This window comes from Harpia harpyja, chromosome 12 (genome assembly GCF_026419915.1).
Source record: "Harpia harpyja isolate bHarHar1 chromosome 12, bHarHar1 primary haplotype, whole genome shotgun sequence".
Taxonomy (NCBI): Eukaryota; Metazoa; Chordata; class Aves; order Accipitriformes; family Accipitridae; genus Harpia; species Harpia harpyja.
This window is the reverse complement of record NC_068951.1, coordinates 11,649,479-11,676,661: the sequence shown is the minus strand read 5'-3', so window position 1 is coordinate 11,676,661 and position 27,183 is coordinate 11,649,479. Positions and strand designations below refer to the sequence as shown.

General features: G+C 43.8%; 1 protein-coding gene across 6 annotated transcripts in view; it reads right to left on the bottom strand.

Annotated features, from left to right (window-relative positions):
* AUTS2 (activator of transcription and developmental regulator AUTS2) overlaps positions 1 to 27,183 on the bottom strand; it is an 800,615-nt gene that overhangs the window by 67,123 nt on the left and 706,309 nt on the right. For all 6 annotated transcript variants that reach the window (XM_052803418.1, XM_052803416.1, XM_052803420.1 and 3 more), the window contains one exon: positions 6,482 to 6,530. In XM_052803418.1, coding sequence (XP_052659378.1) covers positions 6,482 to 6,530 — 49 coding nt within the window. The remainder of the gene's footprint in view (positions 1 to 6,481; positions 6,531 to 27,183) is intronic.

Here is a 27,183-nt window from a genome sequence, read left to right as displayed (position 1 = left end):
CTACTCCGGGGTTAAACCTCCTCGCAGGAGTAGCTTTGCTAAGGCGACAGTTCTCCTGGGGTAAAGCTCACACTTGCTACCATAAACTTGATGTAAAAGGTCTTTGCCTCTCTGCTGAAAATGACATTGCTGTGCTTTTCCAATTGAAATGAAATGTATTTGATAAGATAACTTAAATGTGCTTTGCCAGGCATTTGTTATGTAACGGAAAGAAGAGGAGGGGAAAAATCTTGTATAAACAGCAAAACAATACAGCTTTATCTAATCTCAGCAACTTATTGCTGCTTGTCTGTGTGTGTGTTTTACTGACAAAATAAAATAAATTGAATCAGCTCACACACGATAACATGCTCTTTCCTACCTCATACTAATTGCTTGGCTAATTGATGTTTGTTGAACTTTCTCCATTTCATTGAGTGATTAGGTACAAAGCTAACAGTTGACATCTGTAGGCGCTTAACTGGCGTCTGTAATTACTGTTAATGTTAAATAATTGTTAGTTAATTGGAGTGGTAACTGACTGAATGGAATCCAGATTGTGAAGCAAAAAGAGACCTAGTTAAATAAACATACATTTTCAGAGAAAACAACATTTTATTACAAGGGAGAGACTAACAGCAGGCCAGATATGGGAGGTCTGCAGGATGCTCCATTTATGAAATCTCACGCCAGACTCCAGCTTGGACTCCACTAACTGCAGGTATGTCAAGTCAGGATCTTTGTCATCAAAATACTCCCATTCCAATAATTTTTCCACTGTATTTTGAACCGATTACCACAATTTGTTATTTTACAGCCCAATGCTGATAAGTCTTTCTTGAGAAAATCAAATATAGCTTAATCTATAAGACAAGTGCTCTATCCAGAATAGATACAATTATGTGTTAGTAAATATTGCCATTTTGCTCACTGAGACTGGAAGAGTTTGACTTTGCCAAAATCAACAGCCTTGAGTGAACTCTTAGGGGAATACAGTCACCAACTGACACCAAAGGGTACTTGATACCAGTCCAAATAGGCAAGGATGCCCAGAACACCACTTTCAACTGTCTCCCTCTGCTATTTTGGTCAAGAAAAGCCAGTGCTTACAGGTGCTTGTACCATGCTAGCTGGTTTACAGTTTTGTTTTGAATTACTAACTTAAAAATTATCAGTGAAGCCTTGGAAGACTCCTGTTTTGCAAGATCGTAAGTTTTAGGATTTAAGAATCTGAAAGGTTTTGGAAGAAGCTACCTTTGACTTTTACCTGTCCGTCTGGGCACACTGGGTACAACACATTATTCAGCGACCTTTTCCTGCAGCTATAGAACAGCTATGGTGTCTCCCAGCACTGGCAAGCCTGCCTGACCGCCATGTCCCAGCCAAAAAACCATCAGCATGTAAAGAAGGAGGGGGCATGGAAAGCGTACGGATGGAGGATTGGTCTGTGCTCAGGAAATGCAGCCATAAGGGGATGTTATGGAACAAATTCCTTGCTCAGATAAAGCCTTTACGGCACAGAAATAGCTGCCTTGCTCTTTTGTGTACCAGAACAAAGGACCATCTTGAGACATGTATCAACTTTTTTGTCTGCCTGCCTTGGAAGTTAAGAGTGAAGTGATGCACCAGTTCTTCTAATCTAACTCACAGGTACAGGAAACCTGGGGTCCTCAAAACCAGAGGCTTTTTCCAGTGCTCAGTCCCTCGCTAATGAGACACTGAAGTTTCACACCGCCAGGCAAACCAAGTGATCCAAAGCCACCAGGGAAGCCTCCACCGGAAAGGCAATGAGACACCATCATCAGGGTATCACTTCGGGAGGGTGAGCCATCGTAACAACCACAAAAAAAGAAATCTGCAGAACTGCTCGTATGATTCAGCAGTCCCTGAGGTTTGCTGGCTGACGGGTGGGTTTCCTGCAGCGCTGGGACTGCTCCGGAGCCCTAACAGCAAGCTAGGCAGAAGCATTTCAGTGAGTAGAAGAGGTAGCATGAAGACAGCAGCCCCCCAGAAAATCAAAAGCAACACTGAGGACATACACCCAGCGAGTGAAAATGTTATATAGATTCCAACAGACCCTTGGAAAGGAAGGAGGCAGCAGCAGTCAGTTCTCGGGCATACTGACCATGTTAATATTGCACACGTGCTATCTATGTAATAGTGGATCCACTTACAGTCAACATGAGATGCTGTGGGGATGGTTTACTTGGAGAGAGCGAGAGCACTTCTCCACAGCCAAGAATCTTCTGTGAATGGGATCAGCAGAGAAGTATTTGCCAACTTTAGCTCCCTACTTGTTTACAGAAACAGATGTTGTTGAGGATCCTCAAGAAATAATTCACCACAGACAGATGAGGGGAGAAACAACAATATGCCTGTTTTTCTAGGGAAGGATATTGCTGTAGAACCACCTAAGAAGCCAGGGCTTGATCTGACCGGTATTTCAGCCACCAGTGAAGAGTAGTAACCCAGATGCCTTGATCTACCTCCAGCTGAGAGTATAAATATTTCCCTGACAGCTGGTGGTGCCATGAAGCAGAAGGATTCATAAAGTTTACATGAACATCCTGTAAACAATTTGAACATAAAAAGCTGTAACAGCCCAATTGTGTTTCTGATCAAAGGCAAACTTCAATATACAGCACAAATGAAAACTTCATCACTTTGGGACTCATTTCTCCCCCTAGGATAAGCTGTTTTCCAAGGGTACGTAGGAGGGAGTTAACATAAATGAAATACATAGTAGTAGGAGGAGCTGCCTGCTCTACAGCTTCAGATGTGTCTATTTAAATTATTAAGAGATAATGGAATTTAATTATGCTGGAAGGTCATGTTACAAAAATTCATGAACAAAACCTGTATTTTGGCCAGGATTAATGGTGCAAAGGTTGACGGTCTCAGAGGGTAAGGAAAGGTTATGTTCGTTCAAAGACATAAAGACTGTAAGCAGCAATCCCAAACTGGAAGGCCCAGCCTGCAGGGAGGGAAGGGACAGACCGGGAGCTGCAGGCAGGCGATGCACTCCTCTTCCATCCCTTTAACATCTGAATAAATGAGATGGACAACAGCTCCATTTTCAAGCATTACTAAGGGCCCAGACCCTTGGGTGCTTACCTCCCAACACAGCCACCTGGATTTCCATGGGAATCATTTCCCTAGATAATTTTAAGCATTACAAGGTAAAGTGTTCCTGCCCAAGTGATGGAGCGCAGGGCTCCGATTCATGGCCAGGGACAACTCATTTCAGTGGCACCTACAGCAATGCCTGCCCTGGGGACCAAGCCCCATCCCTCCCAAATTCCCAGCCCTGCTGCAGATACAGCAGAGGGCTGGGGGACCTCTGGGAGCGGTGGCAGCACAGACCCGATATGGGAGCCCCACAGCCCTCTCCAACATGGCATCGCTCAGCCATGACATGTATCCCAGCCCTGAGGGGTCCCAACATCCATGCGCCGCCCCCAAAACTCACAGGACCCTTCTAGATTTAGGGATGCATCTTCCCATTCAGCTCTAAGGGCAGCTAACTCCTAAATGGAAGTTGAGAGACTTCTCCTCAAGGGGTTTTACCACCTCTTCAAGGGCGGTTTTGGGGGGATTTCACTTTGCTCTAGATTCTTTAATTATTAGTATTTCTGAGGAAGGGACTGTTCCACATTACGCATCCATACTAATTCATCACACCTTAAACTTGACCTCATCGTCAGCTTAGAAGTCCACAACTAAATGACAGAAAGGGGACAAAATGTATATACAAGACCTAAAATGCTTCAGGATTTCTACCTGCTTTGTAGATACATGACTTCTGTGATTTCTGCTACCTCAGCTATAAATAATTCTGCAAAATAAAAGTGGCAAGAAAAAAAAAAAAGTATGTGTGAGACACAGGTAGCTGCAGGACATCTGAGAGGAATGGTTGCAGACATGGAGGGATGTACACTTGTCAGTCGGCTGAGCCTTCCCAGCCTGGTCCATCAGCCAGGAGCTTTGAAGGTTTCATCATGATTTACCCAATGCAAATCTGACCTTTCTTATGAGTGACTTTTATTGCTTTTGGCAAAAGCAGCCGTGGACAACACAGGAGGGAAGAAATGGCTTGGAAGCAAACAGACTGAATTGCAGAGAGAGAGAACTTGAACTTGGAATATATCAAACTGACAGCGCCGGGCAGTCGTCAGCCGTCCCCAGGGCAGACACTTAGAGAAGGCAACAGCCTCCCAACCACCACTGGCCACAGGGAGAGCCTCTGCACCTGGCTGCAAGCAATTACTGACATTATCTCCAAACAGGGGATCTTTTTTGAGGCTCTTTTCCTGATATTTAGCAGTTTGAATGCTAATCCCTTTAACAAAACTGTCTCCTATGCTTTTTCCGCCCTCTTTCTCCTTAATCTTTTTCTCCCGGTGGAAAAAAAAAAAAGAGGGGGAAAAAAAAAAAAAGAAAATACCAGTCAGCCTAGTTTGGCCGCACCTGGATTTGCATTGATTCTTCCCTTGTCATTCATGTTACCAACAGGAATTAGCATATGGCTTTAAGGGGAAACTCAGGAGGAGAAAAGAAAGACGCCATTTTGATGGAAATAAGGGGCAAAGGAATAATCTACCATCAACTAAAAAGCTTATTTGTGTATGGTTTCCCAAGCAAAGCTTTGAAAAGCCCATGTTGATTTTAGGCTACACAAAGAAACCCTAATCCTTTCAAGGGAACTAAATCACCAAAGAAAAGTACCTCAGAAGAAAAGGCTCCCTGTCAAGCACGGGTATTCACAACCAAATAGATGCCACGAATCAAGCTCCGTAAGTAAACAAAAATAAGAATGTGGGAAATGTGTTTGATTTAAAAACAAAACAAAACAAAACAAAAAAAAAGAAAACGAAAGGAAGAGGGGCCTACTCTTCATCAATCACCTCCCGGGGGGAGGAGGGCCCCTCACCCTCCCCTGGTTACAGGCCTCCGCCAGGAATGTGAATTCACGGCCTGGGCTTCTCCTCCACCCTGGCCCAGCCCCAAGAAAGGGCTGCTCAAATGCCAAAGCTTTTTAGAGCGAATTAGCAAAATAAAGATGCAGTCACATGTAGTTTGGGGGCCTTGGGTCACTCCAAATACAACTCTTCCTTTCTACTTATCTGTGCCACCTATTCTCCGCCTATGGAGGGGCCGAGGGGGAAGCTGTAAATGCAATTAATCAGAAAGGATAGATAAGCTTGCCAAGTGAGATAATCTGGTTAGACCACAGAAATAATCCAGACTGTACTTCCACAGGATGCTAATACATGAAAAACAGGAATATGGATCTGTAACGCAATTAAACATAGGTGTAATTCAATATGCAGCAAAAGACTTCAGAAGCAATGGTGTATCAGCGTGGGAATCCCAAACGTAATGGGGTCACGTACTGGGGTCACGTACTGTCCCCACTTAAACCACTACAGCTTTGTGGAATTAAAAGACACAGAAAAACACCAGAACGACCCACTGGAATAACAAAGCCAAACCCAGTGAGAAGCACACAGGGCAAATACTGAGCAAATCCACACCTGGTCAACAAAAAAGACCTAAATTTCAAACTAATCAAATCTGTCTCTTCCAATGTAAACTAACTCAAACATTCCAAAAAACCAGTAAGTTAAAATACCGTGGGTTTACAGCTACAAGCATGCCCTTTTACTAAGCAGTTACCATGCGCTGCCACTAAGAAATAGGACAGTGGGGTGAAAAACAGGTGCATTTTAAAGGCTTTGAATTATACTCATTGGCGCAACTCGTGCCTGGAGCTGCTCCCTCGACCCTCCTCACAAAAACACAAACCAAACCAAAAATAAGAATTAAAAATAAAAAATCCCCAAAACCAACAGTCTAATAATGCTGCTTCAGCTTCAGAACAAGCTGTGCACAGAAGCTCACTGGCACTGATTTAGGGTAAGTTTTCCCTTAATGTACTGTTATATCATTAGCCACTCTCTCTTTGGACTGCTGTTTGGAAGAAATTAATGGAATACTGAATATTTAAATATGGCCCTCTATATCATTTATTAACTCTACAGAAAGCACACAGCACAGTAAGCCATGGTTTATGACTATTATCCTGTGAATACTAAACGTTGGCTGGTTATTACCGTCAGCAGTGCAAATTGGCTATTCATAACTCCACGTCTATCATGTAGCTGATGAGTAACAATCAAGTTAGAACATTTTGAAAACTCTTACAGTTATTTAAATGAGCTTAAATTAAAGCCATTTGTAAAATAAACTATTCCCTAATATTGTTATTTAAATTAATTCTGACCTGGCAGGCAATACATTATTTAAAGCCTATATTTTATATTAAGCAAAGCAATTACCAAGCATACAGAACACGTCTGAAACCAAGAGAAACATAAAAAGCACTAACAAGCTGATTGCAACATTTCTGCAAGACAAGTTACATTTCATCTCCCATTGAAATTGCCATGAAAAGAAATGTGTGGGGAAAAAAATATGTTTGTGATGTGAACTGCAGTCTTACCTTTATTTGTAACAGCGTTGAACAGTTTTTCAGAGCTGGCATCAGATGCCTGAAAGACCAATAAAAAAAAAAATGTTACATTTTCTACAAGTGATAGATTTCAAAAGGCATGGTGGTATATTTATACGCACACATATGTATGTATATTTTAGAGAAACAAATCAGGTGACAAAACCAAGCGAGCTAATGGAAGCTGCAGCCTCCGCAGACAGCGTCCATGAGGTGGTGCTGTTTGGCTGTACTTCGCCGCCCTGCAGTGCAGGTATTTCTTTGGAAAGATTCTCTTTATTAAAGAAAGATTTTTTTTTTTTTTAATTCAACATATTAGCTGCACAGAAACTGTATTTTTGTACTGTAATTATCCAATACATTCTGACATTGATCTTGCAATGGGAAAGAGTCATGATTTTGAATCAGACAGCCCAGTTTCGGGCATTTGCAAAACTGCGGATTTCTTAATTAATTTTGAAAGTATTTTTGGAGACCCCTCCTGTGTCCACCATTTGGTTTTTACCATCTTTAAAGCAGTGCTGATAACTTGGGTTAGTAATTTTATAAATTGCTGTTACAAACTCTTTGAAAAATAAAGAGTATGTATTTAGTATTAGTATGTGTTTCCATGTAAGATTTGCCTTCGTCAGAATAACTGATTCTTGACACCACACTCTGTATAAACTAATAATCCATTTTATTTTTCCATCAAGCCACCTTTAGCCCTAGGAGGATTTTCCTCCCAACATTGTGTTAATACCTCATCTACTACTGCTCTTTGTATGCAAGCATGCCAGTTAATCTTTCTACCTATTAATAAAAAGCCTTACTTAAGTTTCAGACAAAAACGTTGAGCTCCCCCTTTCAGAAACTAGAATGGCAAGAAACCAGACGGGGGAAAGTAACACTGCAAATGTTAATTTTGCAAAGATCCTGAGCCCAAAAGAAGAAAGCATTAAGTTTATGCATCTGTGTACCGCTGTGTTTGCACACACGCATGTACATAATACATACACACATACATACATCTGAAGTTTAAACTTCTACCACCTACACGTTCACAAGATGCAGACAGCGGCTCAATTTTGAACTGTATCTTGGATCCAACCCCGCTGAGAGATAGTCTGCTTTTTGAAAATACATCGGAAGAAATGTGCTCAGTAACGAAATATTGCAAACGGGGATAAAATGCAACACTTGAAAAAGATTTTAGTCTTCTCCTAGAAACTGTTTTCTCACTGAATTCAGGAAAAATAATTAAAAACACTGTCTATTTGGAAAGCAGGCTGCGTCTTTTTTTGTTAAGGGGAAGGAATTTCTCAGTTCAAACCTGGATAAAAAACATCAGACAAGCAACATATATTAGATATCTTGACTGCACTAAAAACTTGGGCGTGAAATTACCGATAAATAAGTAGATATGGTTCAGACTGCATATCATTGTGTAGTAATACACTGAAATAATTTGTTTACCCTCAACTTATACAAGACTTCTATGACTAATTACTAAAAATAGCTTTATTCTTTTTCAGACTTATAGACAGATTTTACTAGATTACTGCTGGCTTATTTAAAAGCTGAGCTGGTGTATTTCTTCTTGATTAAATACCTTGTAAACACTGGATTTATTACCTAATGATGGATTTATTATTCAGTGACGACTTTCTCTAAATTAATGAAAATATGTGAATAATGCACAAACTGAAGAGATCAAGAAGGCCATGTGCTTTAAAGAGCAGTCCAATATTAGTTCGACAAATTAAGAGATGCTCAATGCTTTCCTAACCTTGCCATCAGCCTGCTCTCTGATTAAAAATAATAAGCTTTTCTAGTGAATTTCACCTGGTGGTGTCTTTTTAAATGCAGCTTCTCGCAAAAGTCAAAACTCTCTGAACCATTGTTTCTTTTTAGAAAGAAAATCCAATATTAAAAAACAAACAAACTTCTTACAGTTTCAGCTATTAATTTTGCTGTTTCAAAACAAAACAGCGTAGGGAAGCTGTAAGTTTCCTATCCACTTGATTTTTCCAAACACTAGAAAAGAGGAAAACATTTTTTTTTTAAGAAGTTTGCTCTAACACCAAGAGTAAACCAACAGATTGTTTTTAAGCTATGGTTTTTCAAGTGAAATATTTTTCTGTGCTATCGCATAAACCAGTCGGAAACACTGTTGTGAAATCTGGAAGTGGCACTTCTCGGACGTAACGTGGTGCACAATACATCCTGCCTGAGAATCGCTCGTGAGCAAACTGGGAGATGATTATCAGCACAATATGCATCTAAAAAAGGAATAATTTTACAAAGACAAAGCTTGTCCAAGAGCGAATAGCATTTTGCATTACTGACCACATGCTACTGAATGGAAGAGCAACTTGAAAAAAACCCATTGCCGGGGTTACCATAAAAATAACCCAAACCCCTTTCGCTGGCTTGAATAGTGAGATGGAACTTTGACTGCCCGTTTCGTTACTTTAAAATTTGGTTTTAAATATAAAACAGCAATTAGGGTAACGTACCAGAGATACAGTAGTGAATACAATCTCTGCCAGCAGGTCAGATACTGTATCAATTTCCATGCAACTACTAATTTTTTCGTAGTTAGGTAGTCACATCACGGAACACCACCAAAGGAACAAAAAGCCAAATTAATTTGAAAAAACCCCAACAACTTGGCACTAATGCAGAAGGATAAAATACAATGCCTTTACAGCGCTGACCTAAAATCTCCTCTGTATTGACAGGAATCTGTGCAGACAACAAAGTGCCTTTATTTCCATGATGGGTGCTTCAAGGCAATGTGGTCAAACCTGGACGTTTAAGCCATGGAGAGGAGCCTGGCTATCCCTTTTACAGCAAACAAGTAAAAGCCTCTCTTCATTCCCCTTCATCCTGATCATTTCTATGTCTTACTTGAGGAGCTGATGGAAAGGCACTATCTACTGGCAATGTTATGTTTTGGGAAACCACACGGATCCAGCGCACACTGACTATCCAGGGTGCTTTATGTCCCAACAGCTCTCTCGGTTGAAAAAGTCACCCCCCCCAGCTCCTGTACAGACAGGGCGAAAAACAGAGCTGGAGCCGATTATAAACAGTTCCCTTCCTTGCACTTTGGCCGTTTTCCCTTGTAAATCCCCCTGTAACCAAGCACAGCTTAATCCTTTTCAACATGAAATGAAAGAAGTCAGCAATCCCTAGGCTAAAAAAAATTTAAAAAAGAATAAAAAAAAAAAGACCTAAAGAGTATTTTTCCCTCATCGAGGAATGTACTGTCATTCAAGTGGATATACGACTAAAATATTTCCTGTCCAGACAGCGCGGCTTGACTCATTCCTGGCACGGCCCCCGCCACAGCACTTGCACCGCCACCGGCCCCGGCCGCCGGCGCACCTGCCCGCGCCCCGCGGAGACAGCGCGGGACCCCGCCGCCCCTCTCCCCCGTCCCGGCGTGCCCGGGCTCAGCGGCCCGACTTCACCCCGCGGGGCCCGGCGGGGGCGACCGCGGCGCTCACCCTCCTTCCCGCCGCTGCCCTCCGCCGCCGGGGGGGCCCCGAGCCCAGCCGGACCCCGCGCCCAACCCCCCCCCCACCCCACCCCACCCGCTGCCCAGCCCCGCGGGGGCGAAGCGGCTTTACCTGCTCGCAAGGGGTTAAGCGCGGCTGCCAGCCCGGGGCTCATGGCGGTGCGGGAGGGGCGTGCGTGTGCGCGGCGGCGGCAGCGCCGGGAAACTCCGATCCAGTGCGGCTCTCAAAGTCCCGCAGCCAAACCCCAACTAATCCTTCGGGGGACAACTCCGAGGGCCGGGCGCGCAGGCCGCCCGGCGGACATCCTTTCCGGGCAGCCGAGCCCCCCCCCCCTCCCTCCCCTCTCCCCGCAAGATGGTTCCCTGGGAGGAGAGAGAAAGAGAGGGGTGTGCGTGTGTGCGAGCGGGCGTGGGGAGAGCGGCGGCCGCGGAAAGCTAATAAAGCAGCAGCAGGACAAAGAAAACCATGTGCGGCGGCAGCGGCGAGCCAGGGGCAGCGGCTCCGCGGCGGCAACTCCGGGTCCCGGGGCGGCGCAGCCCCCTCCTGCTAACGCACCTCCCTCCGCGGGGTCCAGCGCCGGCGGGGCGCAGCTGCGGCCGGCAGCGCGTCCCTTCCTTCGGGCGGCTTTTTAATTTTTTTCTTCCGTTTTGTTTTTTTTTTTTTGGGGGGGGGTGGGGGTGACTTTTTTTTTTTTTTTTAAAAAGTCATGCCCGTCCTCTCCCGAGACAAAGCGGGCTCCCGCCGGGGCACTGTCCCTCCCGCCGTCCAGGGCTCGCCGCGGCCGCGCTCAGGTGAATTCCATCGGGGAGAGGCAGCGGCCCAGCCCCAGCTCCTCCGGCCCCGCCGAAACAACCTCGCAAGCCTGTAATCCCCGGGGGGGCGGCCGCTCCGCTCTGCGATGCTCCGCCCGGCCCGGCTGCGGGCTCCCGGCCGGACCCCTCGCCGCCGCCCGGGCGCTAGCGCTCCGCTCCGCACTGCGCGGCGCTCCGAGAGCCGCTTCCCACCCGGCCGCCGCCGCCGCCGCCGGCTCCTCCCTCTCCCCGCCCGCCCCGCCCCGCCCCGCGCCGCCGAGCTGGGCTCCGCGCTCCGCCGGCGGCCGGTGTCCCCGCGGCGGGGGCGGCCCGGCCCGCGGGGGGGGCGGGGGGATCCGCGCTCCCCGCGCCGCGGGTCGGCCGAAGCGGCCGTGCCTCTCCGGGAGGTGCGCGGGGTGCACGCAACCTCCGCCCGCCGCAGCGGGGCCGCTCCTCGGGGTAGGGGGGGACGACACCCACACCCACGACACCCCCGTTCGCGGCCGCGGAGCCGGACAGTCCCCCCTGCCCCGGAGATGGCGGCACATGCACACGAGCACCAGTCGCTAAAGCTCCGCGGGAGGAAACCCGATCGAAAATATCATATTGCGTTTAGCAATTTTTTTTTTTTCCATGGAAATTTAGTGGTTTTTTTAACTGGAAAAAAAATGTCCCCAACTTCAGACAGGGTGGCCTGCATGGAGACCTCCAGCTGTTGGCAAAGTTGCTGTACCTCCCTGAGACACAGGGCTCACCGACGGTGTGCAGGTGGGGCCAGGGCTCCTAAGCTTGCAGAGACTCGCTCGCCTCTACTTCCAGCACCAAATGTTATTGTCAACGGGCAATGGATTTCTTAGTCACTGTAGGTTTTTCTTAAGCACCACGCACCATTAGTAATAGCCACCACTGAAAATAAATACAGAGATACATTATTATATAAATGATTATTCACTGAAGCATGGCAGTCGGAGCCAAATGATGTCTCCTATAAACCAAGCTGCTGTGAAGATGAGAGGCAGTTATGCTCATTGGCACGGTATCCCCATACAATGAGATGTTTCCTGGGAAATGGATAGGCGCTAAGATAGGTCTTATGGGCTCGCGAGCCCTTGCCCAGGCAAGGCAGATTTCAAATCTTGAAATTGCTTTCAAACCAATACTGGGCTAGGAGCGCTAATGGAACTGAACTCCAGTGGGCTCCACTGGGATTTGAGCTAAATCCTCAGAAATAGGGTTGACAAACCCTACTCACCTCAACCCTTGCGGCGGAGCTCAGCCTGGAGGAGGTGACTCTCCCAAGGAAAAGACGGGAACTACCGACACCAACCAGAAATCAAAAGCAGAGCAACGGCTGTGGGTGCGTGGTTGGCCTTGCCTGAGCCAGAAGTGTTATGTGCCCCAAATCCAAGGGGAGCTTGGAAAGACACGCTCATGTCCTGGCCCGGCTCTGAGCTCACCTCAGGGACAGGGCGTGGATGATGCGAGATGAAGAGGGACTGCCCTTCTCCCGGCTGCCGAGGTGGGCGCGAGGCTCTGAGCTGTCCCCAAGCAGCGGTGCAGTGACCTGGGTGCAGTGACGCACCGAACAGTGCAGTGGCTGCGGAGGCCCTACCCGCAGCAAACACTACAGCGTGAGAGGGGAAGGAGGGAAAGCGCGGTCTGAACTGCCCGCACAAGTAGAAGTGCTATACTTCAGCAAAAACTCCTAAGAAAACCTTCCTACCAATTACCAACATAGAACTACAGGATTTTATGCAAATATTTCTCATTCGTTCCTCATTCCATCACTGTATGATCCACTTAAGAACAGTCTTCCTCCTCAGCATTACATCGTGGCTTTTCCAAAATTCTTATCTGAGGTACAGTTGCCCTGACTGCAATGGTTTCCACTGGGACAACTATGCGGGAAGATGCACAACAGAAATGACAATGATAAGCAGCAGATGAACGCATCCACAACAGCTCCAAATTCAGACCATGGCTGCAAACACTACAGTGCTTTCACTACGTAACTGATCAGGAGTGTGGACACTTCAGTAAAACTGTGACAAACCATCTTCATCAGAAAATTTAAAAATTGTGGCCAACTTCAGATCCTGGTCACAGCAATGGAAATAAGAATTCTTCAAAGCTGTCCACCTTAGCAAGGTTATCCCTAGATTCCTACAACGTATCTGAGCATGGACTTTGGCTGTTAAAATTTCATAGGTTTTTGCATCTCCTAATAAATACATATTGCGAAGACAATCTTGTGCCATCAGAGAGGTGGTTTCCATCTCCCCCTCTAGAAACCCAACAGAGATGGTTTCACATCTGGTTTCTAGAATAAACAGTGGACAGTGGCCAAAAGCCATCGCAGTCGATCGGCTATTTCACGAGCTCAGCGAAGGAAATGGATGGCTTGAGTGCGGTTTTCAGTCTCCACCAAAAATAAATTAATAAAGGCAATTAAACTGGCAGAGTGTTCTCTGCACAACAACCAGAGGAGCCAGGGACCGCATGGACAGCAAGGCTGTACCTGGACGAGGAACTAAATGCGCAATATTAAGGTGTGGCATCTCATATATTCTATGAGCACTTTGGTCAAGACTTTCCACATCTCAACATGGTAAGAACTGGTCTAATTAAAGCCTAGACTCCTCACAAGACTTTAATTTGATAAATTTAGCCTGGATTAAACTACAGGCTTGTCTGTACTGGATTTTTCAAATGTTAACTGCATGCCACACCTGAAATCTCAGCATACACAAAATCAGAAATGCATTTACCCACTCATCTCCCTAGGGCTGTTAAGGTTTATTGGCAGGGCTGTGGGCCTCATTATGTTCATTATTTGTGCCTTAGAGATAAGTAGAGGACCTCTGTTTTCCTGCTAGAAGATTATACATGCGCAAAATGCATTTTGTAATTCTGAATGAGAAGTTTGGAGTTTAGGAATTCACCCAAAGCCAAATTAAATCAAAGGAAAAAAAACCACCCCACCAATCCAATGATTTCAATAGCCTTTGGATCAAGCTTCCCCCTCTCTTGACAGCAATACTTTCCCGTGATTTAGGTTACGCCTGGATGGGTTTTTGAAACCTTCTGTCTCTTATCTATGTGGGACCTTGCCAGAATTTTTTTCATCTGTCTGTGGTCTCTGTCAGCGTCGACATTTGTTTCTGCCACAACAACAGTCAAATGAAGTGCATTGAACTTGGATCAAAAGTGATTTCAAGATCTTTCACTCTCTGAAAGAGGTTTTCAGATCCAACTATTTCATAAAAATGACCTAAAGCCGCCTAGACAGCAGGCAGAGAAGCAGACATTTGTTTCCAAGTCGTAGAGTAATTCCAAAGAAGAATTACCCATCTCTGGCACAAGCACCAAATGAATTTTGAAATTACAGCAGATTATATTGGATTAAATTATTTATGGCAAACCTCACCTCACCTGGAAGGTTCTGCAGCTTTTTCCTGGCAACGTGAAAACTGGATATTCCAATTCTTTGGTATTCTGTGAAAGACTGGAACCATTTATGTTTCCATTAAGTTGCTAATCTTTCCAGAAGACACAATGGTGTCTGAGTTCAGAGCGTGATTACGATGCCTTATAAAGTCCTCCATAATGCTTTGAAAACGTACATAATTTTGTCCATTACTGGATAGGAGATGCAGGTTCTTTTCCCCAAGAAAAGAATTTATGGAGCTATCAGCAGAGTTTTATGACTTTGAACAGCAAGCCACAGCATAATGTCCCAACCAGAAAGTACTTAAACTCTAATGCTTTAAAGAGGTTCAAGAAAAGGACCTGTTCTTGAGAGTGACCTAAACAACGACAAAAATCACTGCTGGTTTATGCCGTAAAAAGGTAGCAACAGATGTCAGTAAAAATAAATTGTGGCGAGGCCGGACTCTGCGCTGCTGTGTGTGTGCAGCATTGGCCCCGAGGGCGGGCTCCTGGCAGCAGATGAAAGCGATGCTTTCTCGACAGCCCTTCTAGCAGAGACAGAGCACTCGTGTGCTTTCTGCTAAAGTGAGGCAGGGGAAAAGGTGATACAAAAAGTAAATGCACCTTTTGGAAGGAAACAGAACTACTGGAATATATAACATCACTGGGGAAGTTCTCAGTGTAAGTAAAGCTTTTCATTTGACAAAGCAGAAAACTTTTGCGAGAGCGTATTAATGACAGTGCAACTTTTTTATTATTTTTATTTTTCTGCAGCATTTGCAAAACTAAACCACTTTGTAATCCCTTCTTTTATGCAGAACAGATTGCAGTTTTAAGCAGAGGCCCATAAACTGCAGGTTCAAAGAAACCTGAAACTGAATTAGCATAAAAGCTGGAATTCTCATTTAGAGGAACAGCAAGGCAACCGCTCTGCAGGCAGCTTTATGATTTTGGTTTCAAATGGAAACAAAGATAAAAAGTGGGGCTCAGGGAACAATAGGGCTGCTCTCTCTTCCCTATCCTTATGGGCCTGGTCCTATAAAATAATAAGTGGTCTCCACTGCTTCTGAGGACAGAATTTGGCCCCGTTTTGCACACCTGGAGGAGGTTTTGTAATTTTCTGAACCCATTCACTGTACCAAAGAGAGATCTTCACTGTCCTACAAGTGTGAAGCCATTTATCCCCCAAGCTTCTCCAAATAGTGTGAAATCTCTGAGATGAACACCACAGTTGTGTTTCCTTCCCTCTGCCAACCATGAAGAACGAGAATCCCCAAACCGACTCCTGGCTATAACTTCTCAATCAGAAAATACATGCATTTTATCTCTCCTTCTGTACAACTTCCTGTGGTTTGAATTCTGAGTTACTAAATGTGTGATGGAACATGGGTTAGCTGGATTTAGCTCCTAGAGACCTTGCTGGGCTCTTGAGCTGCTACCTACACTACAGTCTAACCGGGAACATTTGTAAGATCCTATCACTGAGTAAGAAGATAAAATATAAATTCTTCCCCATCCACTAGCACTCCTGTGAGTACACTTCATAAATGCACCACTTTTAAGCTGTGGCCATTATCTTCCCCTAATTTCTGCCTGCTAGCAGGTTCTGCAACTGAAGAAGTATTTCAAATTAATTTGTCTGTCAATATCTGGGTACTGAATCAAATAATAAGAGAGAAATATTTTTCATTCTCTTCTTCTCAGTCAGAAGAAGAGACTTTCTTATCACTGAATAAAGCATCCATTATTGCATGCTGTAATCCCATTCTGTCTTTCAGGTCATTTTTAGCCCAGAAAATGCTGAATCAGCACCATAAACCAATCAAGTAATTTCTTTCATTTTCTAACATTCAAGCAAAATAATGAAAATCACATCTCATTTGGTGAGGAGAATGTATGACAGAAATCTCTTCTTCCAAGGATAATTTTAAAAGAGGTATGCCAAGTAAAGAAATACTATTGCAAAAACATGTAGCTAATGTAGGGTCTCTTCTGCTGAACAGATAAATTCCATTTTTGACTGTCATCTAATATTTAGATAGTACATTATGAACAATAAATCTGTACGTTTAGCCAGCTTCTAAACCATGCAAAGACATTAACTTGGCAAAAGAATGACCATTACTTTGATGAATGAAACATTCACCTAAAATATTCATGTACAATATGATAATATCCAATTGATAACCAAAAAAACCCCCACCCCATTGCAGATTTAAATAACTTAGATGCGTATGAGAGAAAACGAATAACATACATAAGAGGAGTTATTATGGCACTGTTAGGAGAACCAACAAATGAAAAAAAAGCTTGATAAATATTTTCCATAACAAAACACAATTGGTTTCAGTGGGATACAGCTCTGTTTCTCATTAGTTATCCTTCACTTGTCAGACAAGTTCCATATTTCACTGAAACCCGCTGAGTATTCTTTATAGTTTGCTGGGGAAAGTGGCTATACATTTAGCACATTCCCTTTATACTGTGTGTTTTCACAGGTCTTTCTTTAAAACACACTGTACATGCTTTTGCTTCTTTCCCTTAGGATAGTGGGTTTCAACATCCAAGAAGAGTTTAAAAGCAGGTAACAAGTCATCACTTTTGAAGCTGCAGAGCAACTGAAGAGGTGCAATAGCCCCAGCAGCCATTATCAGTGCCTGCCAGGGTGCCACAGTATCAAGTTATATGATAAAGCACTCAGCTGACACCAGAAAAATAATCATTCTCTCTCTCCTGCACCACCCCCTTTTTCACAAGGAGGCTTTTTACACTCATTAAATGCAACCTTATCTCTGAAAGACTGCAATCCTCAGCAAATGACAAGTGTGCCTAATCTCATTTTCTGACAAGCGATTCTGACAGCACCTTCCTTTTGATTTCTAAGACACGTAGCTAGACATATATTAATCTGTCAGTCATCGCCCCTAGGAAGGATGGAAAAAAAAGGAGAGACAGAGATGAACATTTGTGAATGTGAAGGGAACAAGGCAAGAAAGGACTAAGGGTCCTTTCCTGGCTATTTTAAGCAATGCAACCGTGTTTCTCCACTCCTCCCACTCCAACGTGGCACCCAAGCCACTTCTGTGCAGCAGAGCCACAGACCTACATGTCTGCAAAGGTGCACTAACACGCATTTTATTGGGGGTATGAGTGTAGCCCAGCAGCTATGGACTAGCAGTCAGCTGTGGGTATATTTTCAGGTTTTCCCTGGTGTGGAAGGCAGCTGGACTCTCATTTCACTTCTCTGCACCTCAATTTTCAGCACGGGACATAAAAGCATTGCATAAAATCCAAGTGTTATTGTCACCACAGTGCATATTTTAGTTACAGACATGGGACTTCCCAGTAGTGGTACTATAAAACGTTGAGCCTTAATTCCAAATTTACAGATTATGAAGTGTTCTGCAGTAATGCTTTTTTTGCAGCAAGAAATGCTTTGTCTTTCCAGTCACTGTAAGCCCCGCTTGGCTTTCGTAGCCAGCCTGGCTGGAACGCGCTAGCAGGTACAGGCAAAGACAGGTTTGATAAAAGCATCAAGATTGAAAGCATCAAATTGTTGTCAAGTCTTAACAATTTTGTACTAACGCTCAAAGTGCTGTAAAATGGAAGTGTTTAGTACAACATCGTGGCCTGGCAAAGTGCAAACTGGAGAGGCTTATCAAGAGTGAGTTGAGTTGCATTTTGAGGCTACGAAAAGGTAGGATTTCCAAGAACTCCCAGCTAGAATATGAAAAGATGTATATAAAAATTGAGAGCGTTATGGGGCCCTGACAATAAGTGGTACATCGGCGCAGCTCACATGGATTTGCCGCTCAGCAAGTGTGCAAAATACGGGCACTTCATGCATGATGTATGATATAAATTGGTGAGCACTGGAATGTGGGGTGGGAGGAGGTAGGCTGGTAGGTAGCTACAAAGCTGCACAGGGGTGTAACGTAAGTGAGATTCTACAAATGGAACCCAAAGGAGGGAAGACGATTAAATGAGGTGGGAGGCAGTGCTCTTTATCTTACACAGACCTATTAGTTGTGTTCCTCATAAACATGCCTTCTCCCTCTTAGCATGTGAGTCATATTAATATTCCTACACACCAAATGCTAAATTAGAGTAAATTATACAGATTTACCATCTAATATTTGCTCGCTTACCAGTTTGGACTTGCACAGAGCCTCCCCAGCTGGCAGCACATCCTTCTGCGTGGGGACGTCCCAGGCACCGCAGCTCCCAGCTTGGCTGGGTTTGGTACCCTCAACTAAGAGCTACTCACTGCCTCCTCTCCCTTCCGCTGTGTAATATTAAAGTACAGGAGAAACTTTATTGTTCATAATGGGATAAGAAAAAAAATAAATCAAATGAAAGCAAAGTACAAAGGGGCTCAAATCCAATGCTTTAAAGCAATGCCATTTTCATAGTAATACAGTTATTAAGTACTTGTTTGATGGTGCAAAAAGTAGGCCAAGATCTTTGCTAATACATTTTATTAATCAATACCTGTACTAGAAGATGAGAACAATTAAAGTTTTCCTCCTCACTCAGACAAAGCAGCATAAAGCTTGTGATCTGCTTAAGGAGCCCTCCACTCAATGGAAAGATGAAAAGACTTCTTTAGTTTTACTTAAGAGCTGAAATGATGTTAATACTTCAAGTGTTTAGGATCTGGTTCTCAGAAAGACAGTAAATTAGCAGTGGCAGGAAAGCTGCCTGCTGTCGCCAAGTCCCCTTCCTTGCGTTTCCACGCTGATGTCATCATAACTGGAAAACTCACAAATACATTCTGGAGTTCACTGAGCCTGAAAATAACACTGGATATATTTCCTTTGCCATGCAGAACACTTTAATAAATAAGCCTAGCAGAAACGCACATCTACTGCTGATGTGCCTTATAAGGATAAATGTAAACCTGACACTTGCATAGTTTACATTTATGCCAGTTTTTTTATTAAAAAAAGGATTTTCTAGTTGCATCTAGGCTTCAGGATGTAGAAAAGAAGGCATAGACAGAAAAAGTCTCCTCCCACGGGGAAAACCGGTGGGGGGAAACCAGGCAGTTCACTGTGCGGACCTCTGGCTTGGGGGAGGAGAGACTTCTCATCTCACATTGAGGGCTGCTGATATGGGCACCAAATAACAGAAAACTGCCTAAGATCTGCCCAAAACGCGGCTGTACTCGGGAGACTCTGAGCTAGAGTCCCTGCAGCAGGGGCCACCATCACCCGAGGGACACCACTTATCTCTTTTCCACCTCCTAGGACATCCAAAACTGCACCTTGGCCATCATCCTGGTGGGCCACGGGCCACCAGTGTTGGCACATCTCCCCTGCACTGACCCACTCGGCTGTTTGGGCTCCAGAAAAACCTTTTGATAGGGGTCTCATGGCATGAGGTACAGCGCAACCACGTAGGAGGAGAGACTCCTTGCAACCCAACAGGCAGGACAACGAACAGGAGACAAAGAATATGGTTATTTCTCACTCCTCAGGGGAGGAACGTCAAATGAGACAAATGCAGGTAGCGCCAAAGACTGAACACTGCCCAGTTTCATCTACTATTTGATACTCTGGTAAGAGCAGAACCTCGTCCAGGACCTCACAGCCTTCTGCTATGGAATGAAAGGGTCCATCACGCACACGCACTGACCTTACAGCATGAGAGAAAGCACGGACACAATGTTGTGTTTAAAACAGATAGTTTTTTCATATGATCATTAACAGAAATATAAATGCAAATTACTTTTTAATTTGTATCATGAGAACTAAACAAGCTAATGTTGCCACCAAAAGAGAAAGCTTCTCCCGCGTCATCATTTTGCAAGCACTGTGGAGATTGCTTCATGTCATACAGTTGACCTTTTGTTGTAAATTTGCTGTCTAGTTTCACTCGGTATTAAGCCTACCAGGTGCCTTGCTGTTTCCAACCCACTTGTGAAAATAATATGAGAGCCTCGCTAATACTTTCTTCAAGGCTCCCAATTCTTCTGTGCGTCTTCACCTGGGATTGCAGAAGTCTACGCTCAAAGCACTGTGGAAGGTCACAGTACTCACAACAAAAAGGTCGACAACAGAATAAGCAGACGGATTCTGCTCTAGTCTAGCCTCCATCCACACATCCAAATCTCTCAAAAAGTCCTGATCTAAAGTCCTCTGAAAATAAAATCCTTCTAGCACAAGAAACAATTTTTACTAGCTCTCAAAACGCTGTTTTTCTTTCATTTAAGATTCTAACAAAACCTAACTTCTTTGTCTCTCAAGCTCCCTTGATCTCCTTCACTTTTAGCTGTCACATAAAGTCAATTGGCTGCACCTCTCTGCTTGATAAAGACATGTCAAATGTTCTGATGTATCTTTAATGAGGAGGTAGATAAGATACAGTCCAACAAGGTGCTGAACACTTTGACCCTAAGCTAGCAAAGCACTTAAATACCTGCTTAACTTTAGGCAAAAAGTCGTCCTTTTGAAGCTAACGGGGCTGTTCTGGCATTCAGACTTAAGTACCATTTTATAAATTTTGCGGGACTAGGGACAGAGCCTTTGCAAGGTTGAGCCACAGTTACTGAGAGAGCAAAAAATGTTAGTAATACACAGGTAACCTAGTGAGAGCCAAGACTGTGGAGTTTCAAGATAAATTACAGAAAGTCCCTCCACTATTAATTAACGTGTCAGTCATGTTGCATGTAATACTGTGTGTATTGTTATTGTGTTAGCGGGAGCAGGCAGGTTTATTTTCTGTTGTAATGTAATGTTTCATAAATGGGATGGAACACAAGAATGATCTGCAAGGATGAAGGCTTGGTGTTTCCTTCAAAACAAATGTTCAAATTTACAAGAAGAAAGGGACAAATAAAAAATAGTACAAATAAAAATTAATGATAGGAAGGTCATGGAGAAGAAGCCAAAAGAGTAAAATTGATACCAAAGCTGAGCTATTGTTCCTGAGATTCAGTTAATCAGTTGATCTATATCCAGTCTGGATTATCCCAGGCATTACTGGAAGAGGTGTGCTTTAAACATCTAATATAATACATGAGAGTCATGATAAAACTTTAACCTGTTTTGATAATACAGCTACATGTTCTACTGTACACACACCTCTAAGAAAGGCTGCCAGATCTTATCACGGTTAGTTATTAATCTATTTGTTCCTATAAAATCTCCCCCCCCCTTTTTAATAATTCACTTTTTCTAAAGAGGAACTGATTTAATGTAGGGAAAAAGCTGCAGCATATCAAAATGTGAATGGAAAAATGGGTAAGGAGATAATGTTTGTTTAACTGGGATGGAAGAGTTACTTTAGAAATATTTTATATCATTTAAAAAGCACTGAGTACTATTTTATGCCTCTACCTGAGGAATAAAAGTCATAGTTATGAGTCCAACTGTACATATTTCAATAGCAAAGTGAGATTGCAACAGATACATAAAAATTTCTTTAAAAAGTAGCTCAAGTAGATTTTTCATGAGTAAAACACTGGCAACTTGAATTTTAACATAATTCTCAGCATTTCAGTGGAGCATTTTGTTCATGCTACAGAAAACAGAGCATAAATCATTCCTGCTTAGCCCTGTGTCATCTCCATTCTGGCAACAAGGAGGCAAGCGGCTGCCCTGGGGCTGTGCAGTACATCACCAGCAAGGCTGGGGCTGTGCTACAGTTCCCAGCGCTAAGGCCAGATTCAGGTCTCTCTACGTTAGTGCTTCCATGTTTTGTAAAATATATACAATGTCTATGATGCTGGGGGTTTATGGCTATATATTTAAGAAGTTTTAGCCGATTTATAAATCGCTACTATACAAACAACAAAAATAAGATGTTAATCGCTACCAAGTTGAGCTTCTCTGTCTATAGAATATTACACATAATATGATAATTAAGTCTTTCTACTTAGCAGTGTGTTGCAATATTACGGCGTGAGCCTCTTTATATCACCCAGGACGTACGCAGAGGAGAAGGCTATAAAAAGCTGCCTGAGCTGGGTTTATTTTAAGAGGCCTTCAGACCAAAAGCCTCATCTCAGCCTTAGACCTGGCAGGAAAGCTCTCAAGAAGGTGCCCAGGCTCCCTATTAAAATACTGTTAGCACATACGAGAGCTTTCGTCTTCTTTTTAGTTCAAACAGTTGTCTGGGAGAGACAAAGAAACAAAGTGCTTGGGTCAGTGGAAATTTCTGACAAAGACTTTTCTTCCTGGCACACACAGGGACAACCCCACCAACTGTGTCAGGTTCCCCCCCCCCCCCCCCCGCCTGAATGACAAGGCAAAGGTCCTGATTAAAGGCCCTCTGGGGGAGACAAAAGATGGCCCAGGACTTCAAAGTCAACACACTGCTGGACAGCGGGGAGGTCCCTTTTTTCCCCCTCTCTCCTTTTAACTTAAGCTCCTGCTGGCTGTGGAGGGGCTTCTAATTGCATTTCACAGAGGCTGAACAAAACGTGGTCTTGTCTTCCACACAGCAGTGACCCTGGAGGACGCGGGATATGATGTGAGGTTTCAGAGCAGGAACAAAAAGAAGTTTATCATGTCAGCGAGCCGTGCAGAGGTAACGGTGAAGCTTTTTCAAGATTATTTGCATGTTGCCACATTTCTAGTTACAAATAAACAGTGGCGGGTTTTCATAGAAGTGGTGTGGCCGGCTCCCTCCTCATCGCTTTGAACATGGGGCATCTGCAAAGCCACCCCGTGCAAATGGGCCAGGGTTCGATCCGATATGCGGCACCAGTGGAAGGCCTGACACAATTGAAGGTGGTTGCCTTGACCAGTGGAGTGAATATCTCCTTTTGTGCTGGAGAAAAAGAACTCACTGACCCAGGTCTGGACGTGGAGACATTTTTTTGGCAAATTGTAGTCTTGATCAAATGACTCCCAGGATGATCTAAGCAGCCTAATTAAAATTCTCCCAGTGCACCTAGAGCTATGGATCCTTTGAAAGAAAAGGTTTGGCTGAAGCCTGATAGATTTGTTGGAAGTACAGGAAAGTGGTTTTAGGGGATGTGGAATGGGAAGAGAGCCTTGAGCCAGCTGTAACATAGGCAATGCCGTGCCAGTGCAGACATGGGGCATGATTTAAATCAGACACAGAAGTATACTGGAACCCAGCGGAGTTAGCACTTGGACATCTTACCTTCCATTTTTAATGACAAAAAAGGTCTGCATTAGTATGCATGAACAAAACACTATCTCATCCAAAAATAAAACAAGTCAATAAAGTACTATCCCTTTAACATTTGATAGTCTCTCCTTTCCGCTTCCCTAATGAGATTGGCTTTCTGATTCTTTTTCTTTTGCATTCAAATTTCAATCTGCAACAGATTTTCCACATTACAGGATGAACCATATATCTATTTTCCCACATTGCACAACACTAGACCCAACACAATACATCAAAATCCCGACAAGGAGAGTTTATCCTGTGTTCCCTTTGCCGATGCTACACAATGAAACCCAACTCTGCCAAGCCCCAAGCTTTCTCTGTGGATGCTCACATAAGAGAATTAGAACTAGAATGAGGTTAGTTAGTCACTGCTGATTCATCATGCATTTGAGATTTGGATTAACAAACCATTCATCCCCAATTCCTTGTATATAGGCCCATGTTTCTAACAGGAGTAGGTTTTTTTTTATTTACTAACTGACAATAGTGGAAAGCCTCATATTCACATCCGTATTATAATAAATGCATTATAAATGAGTAAGTAGGAAACAGTAAGGAAATGATGTTTTACTTTTAAATGCTAATTATGGAGCCCTGGTGCAGTTAATGTGTAGGGTGTTCTGTCAATTTTTAATGTTTATGCCAAGTGTAGTCTTCAATTTAACATGAGCTTTTAATCCTTTGAGTACTAAATTGCCTTTTAATGCTTGCAGCATAACATTGTGTTTGCACAAAGTCAGGACTGAAAAATGAATTTACTACAAGATATGTGCATGTATGGAGGGGGGAGGAAGTACAAAGGACAAGATTTTTTTTTTTAATGATGTTGTTGGAACCGTACAAGAGTAAGGAACTGCTTTCAGGATGTACCTGGCAGTTGTTAGCAGTGGCAAAAGGCTGCTGTTGATTTAGTATCTCTGTCGAAGCATTTTCAGACAAAGCTCTTTCAGGCTCAAATAGTTTATCCAAAAACTATACCAAAAATTCATGGTTCACATCCATAAAGGAAACTTTGAGAAAGATATGGTGAAAGGAATTACCATAAAGGGGTATCTCCATGTTCAATATGACAAAAGTACCTATGAAAAGAGAGAGTTTTTCAACTGACAGTATTTAAAAGTAATGCAAAAAATAATGCTGTTCTGGAAAACATATGTTGTATCATAATTTTCTGGGTTGGTTGGTTTGGTTTTGCCTTTTCAGCCGGCATATGATAACAGGAACGAGGTAGTTCCTAGCTCTCAGCCTGCTACAGTTAGTAACATGGCTATGGCACAAAAACCACTGGGCTGAGGATACTTTAACCCCGCCTGATACAACTTCTCTTTCCCAGTTTGCCCTTCAGTAAACCTGCACACAGACTCAGAAAAATGGCTCAGGAGGCCACACTGGGGAAGGTACAACTTCACAGCGAACAAGACAACTACAACCACCCCGTGCACACTATTGGGGTTTCTTTGCCAGGGGACAGCGTCCTCACTCGCTCCTGCAGCAGCGCTGGCTGGGATTTGGCCGACTGGACAAACCCCGATACAATCTCCTGTCACTGGTGCCTCTTACCTTCCCTCCCTGGCACACGCTAGGATGTAGGGGAGTTAAAGCAGCTTGTGAGGCTAATCCCTATTTATCTCCTTGGTGAACAGACTTTTTAAAATGACACTGTTCGCATGCTTAAAGCTCCAAATTTGACTTTCCTTGACAGCAGCCATCTCAGGAATCCCAATGAGGTTTATTTTTGGCAGTCGAGCCTTCACAGAATAAGCTTTGCTGCATGTACGGTTTTCAGCGCACCGATGCAATTCTGCAGATGAGTAAAACTGGGGACCTGAGGATTTTTGTACATCCTGATAATGTATCTTCAGCTTTACTCCCAGGTTAGACCCAGAGGGCAAAAGCTAATCAATTAAAATCTCTCTTTCCTTTCTCTCTTCCCCCACACCTCCATCATCTGTAAGATTTTTAGGAGACTTTGCTGGTATTTGAAAACATTTTTCTTTCTTCCTCATTCTAGCACCCCACGTGCGATAATGTGCAGTTTACACTGTCCACTCTAATAATTTGTTTTTATGGGAGGAAGCATCTATTTGCTTTTCAGTGATTAGCCAGTCACAGGGAACAACAGTCGGAAAAAGCTAGAAATACAAACAGGGTAAATTGCTTTATGATTAAATAATATGGCTTTTTAAAATGTGTCTGTAAAGGAAAACTTTACCAATTAAAGGTGGAGTTTGAGCTGACAAATTCAATTGCCACAGGTAGACAGATAACTTTTAAACATTACTTCTTAAAAAACTGCAGCTGAAATTAATCTATGGGCCTTGCGCTAGAAACACGTATGTCGAATTTAAGCACAGAAAAAGCCTTGCCACATAAACCTGGCAAAACATTTTGCATTAAGCACATGTATAACTGCTTGAGGAACAGAAAGCCAAATTAAAACAGACTGAGGGCAAGATGAGATGCACAGTGCTGTGACAGCCGAGCCACCGGCTGCCTTCACCCCACATTTACCCAAACCCCTCCCTCTTCCCCCAAGACTTTCTGCTCCTCTGTTTTTGTTGCGTGAGTTGAGACTCCCCTGTCCGCACGGAGGAAAGCCCATCTTCCCAGCGGAGTGCAGGCATTGCCACCATCACCGCTCACACCCTGAGGCTGCTGCTCGTGCTGAGGGTATGAGCCAGCACCGGGTCCTTGGCCCGTTGGGGAGATGCCGGTGCCACACCCGCTTGCCACCTGGCACCTGAATGGTGTGGCTTCGGAAGGATGTCTTTGAACGTGCTTTGGGAGTTAATTACACCCATTTGCAGAAGTACGAATACTGCAGAGCAGAGGTTGTAAAACACATGTTTGGGAATTCTCCCATACCTTTTTCTGGCCCGTTGCCTCCCTAACGGCATCAAACTAAATGTCCTGGCTTTGAGATTGGGGAGGACCAGGAAACCATGGAGTGTTGATCTTTAATTTTTCTTGTCATTACATCATTTATTTAAGTCAACTATTTAAAGCCTGGTGCTCAGAGGCAGGCTCTTAGGCCCAGATTTATTTCATCTCACCAAGACGGTGGACACCCTGGCCTCAGTCTAACACTACGTCTTTTCTATACTGAATAGAAATGGCAGATACCTGTAACACTACCATACTTAAAAGAACCAATAAAGTATGATCTGTACTTTAAAGAACCAAATACATGTCCTCATTTGCTCAGTGGCTTTGATCTGGTGATTTAATTTTTGCAGATAAAACTGAATTAGATGCCAGTTTTAAAAGCTTGGTCTTCAAATACTGGCATTACATTTTGAGAGAGGCGATAAAGCAGAATCCACAGACAGCGAAGGCGCATCCCACCCTGCCACATGCACGCGCCCTTTGGAGCATCATCGCCTTCGTGGCTGCAGAAGGACACGGCTGTACAGGCCTAGCTGCGCTCACTATAGTGCTATAAGGCCATATGTTCAACACCTTGAAATATTCCTGTATTAGGCTTCGATCTCCAATAGGAGGATTGGAAAAACAAACCCATCTTTTCGAACCAGATGGATGCAAGAGCAGGACTGGGTTTTGTCTGGTGGGACAGGACACTCTGGAGCCCAGTGATGGTGGCAGTGGGGATGGAGACACGCAGACTCTCTGGCTGAGCTCAGATCTCAGCCCTGGCACACAGTTCTGCAGGTGTCTGAAGGCAGGAATCCCACTGCCACAAACCACCTACCATTTCATATATTTTAAAATAAGATGGGAATGAGGTCTTATGTATTTACAGCATGTTTTGCTTTGCCTTACCTTTCCAAGCCCTCTTCCTCATAAGTTCCCCCCCATCCTGCCA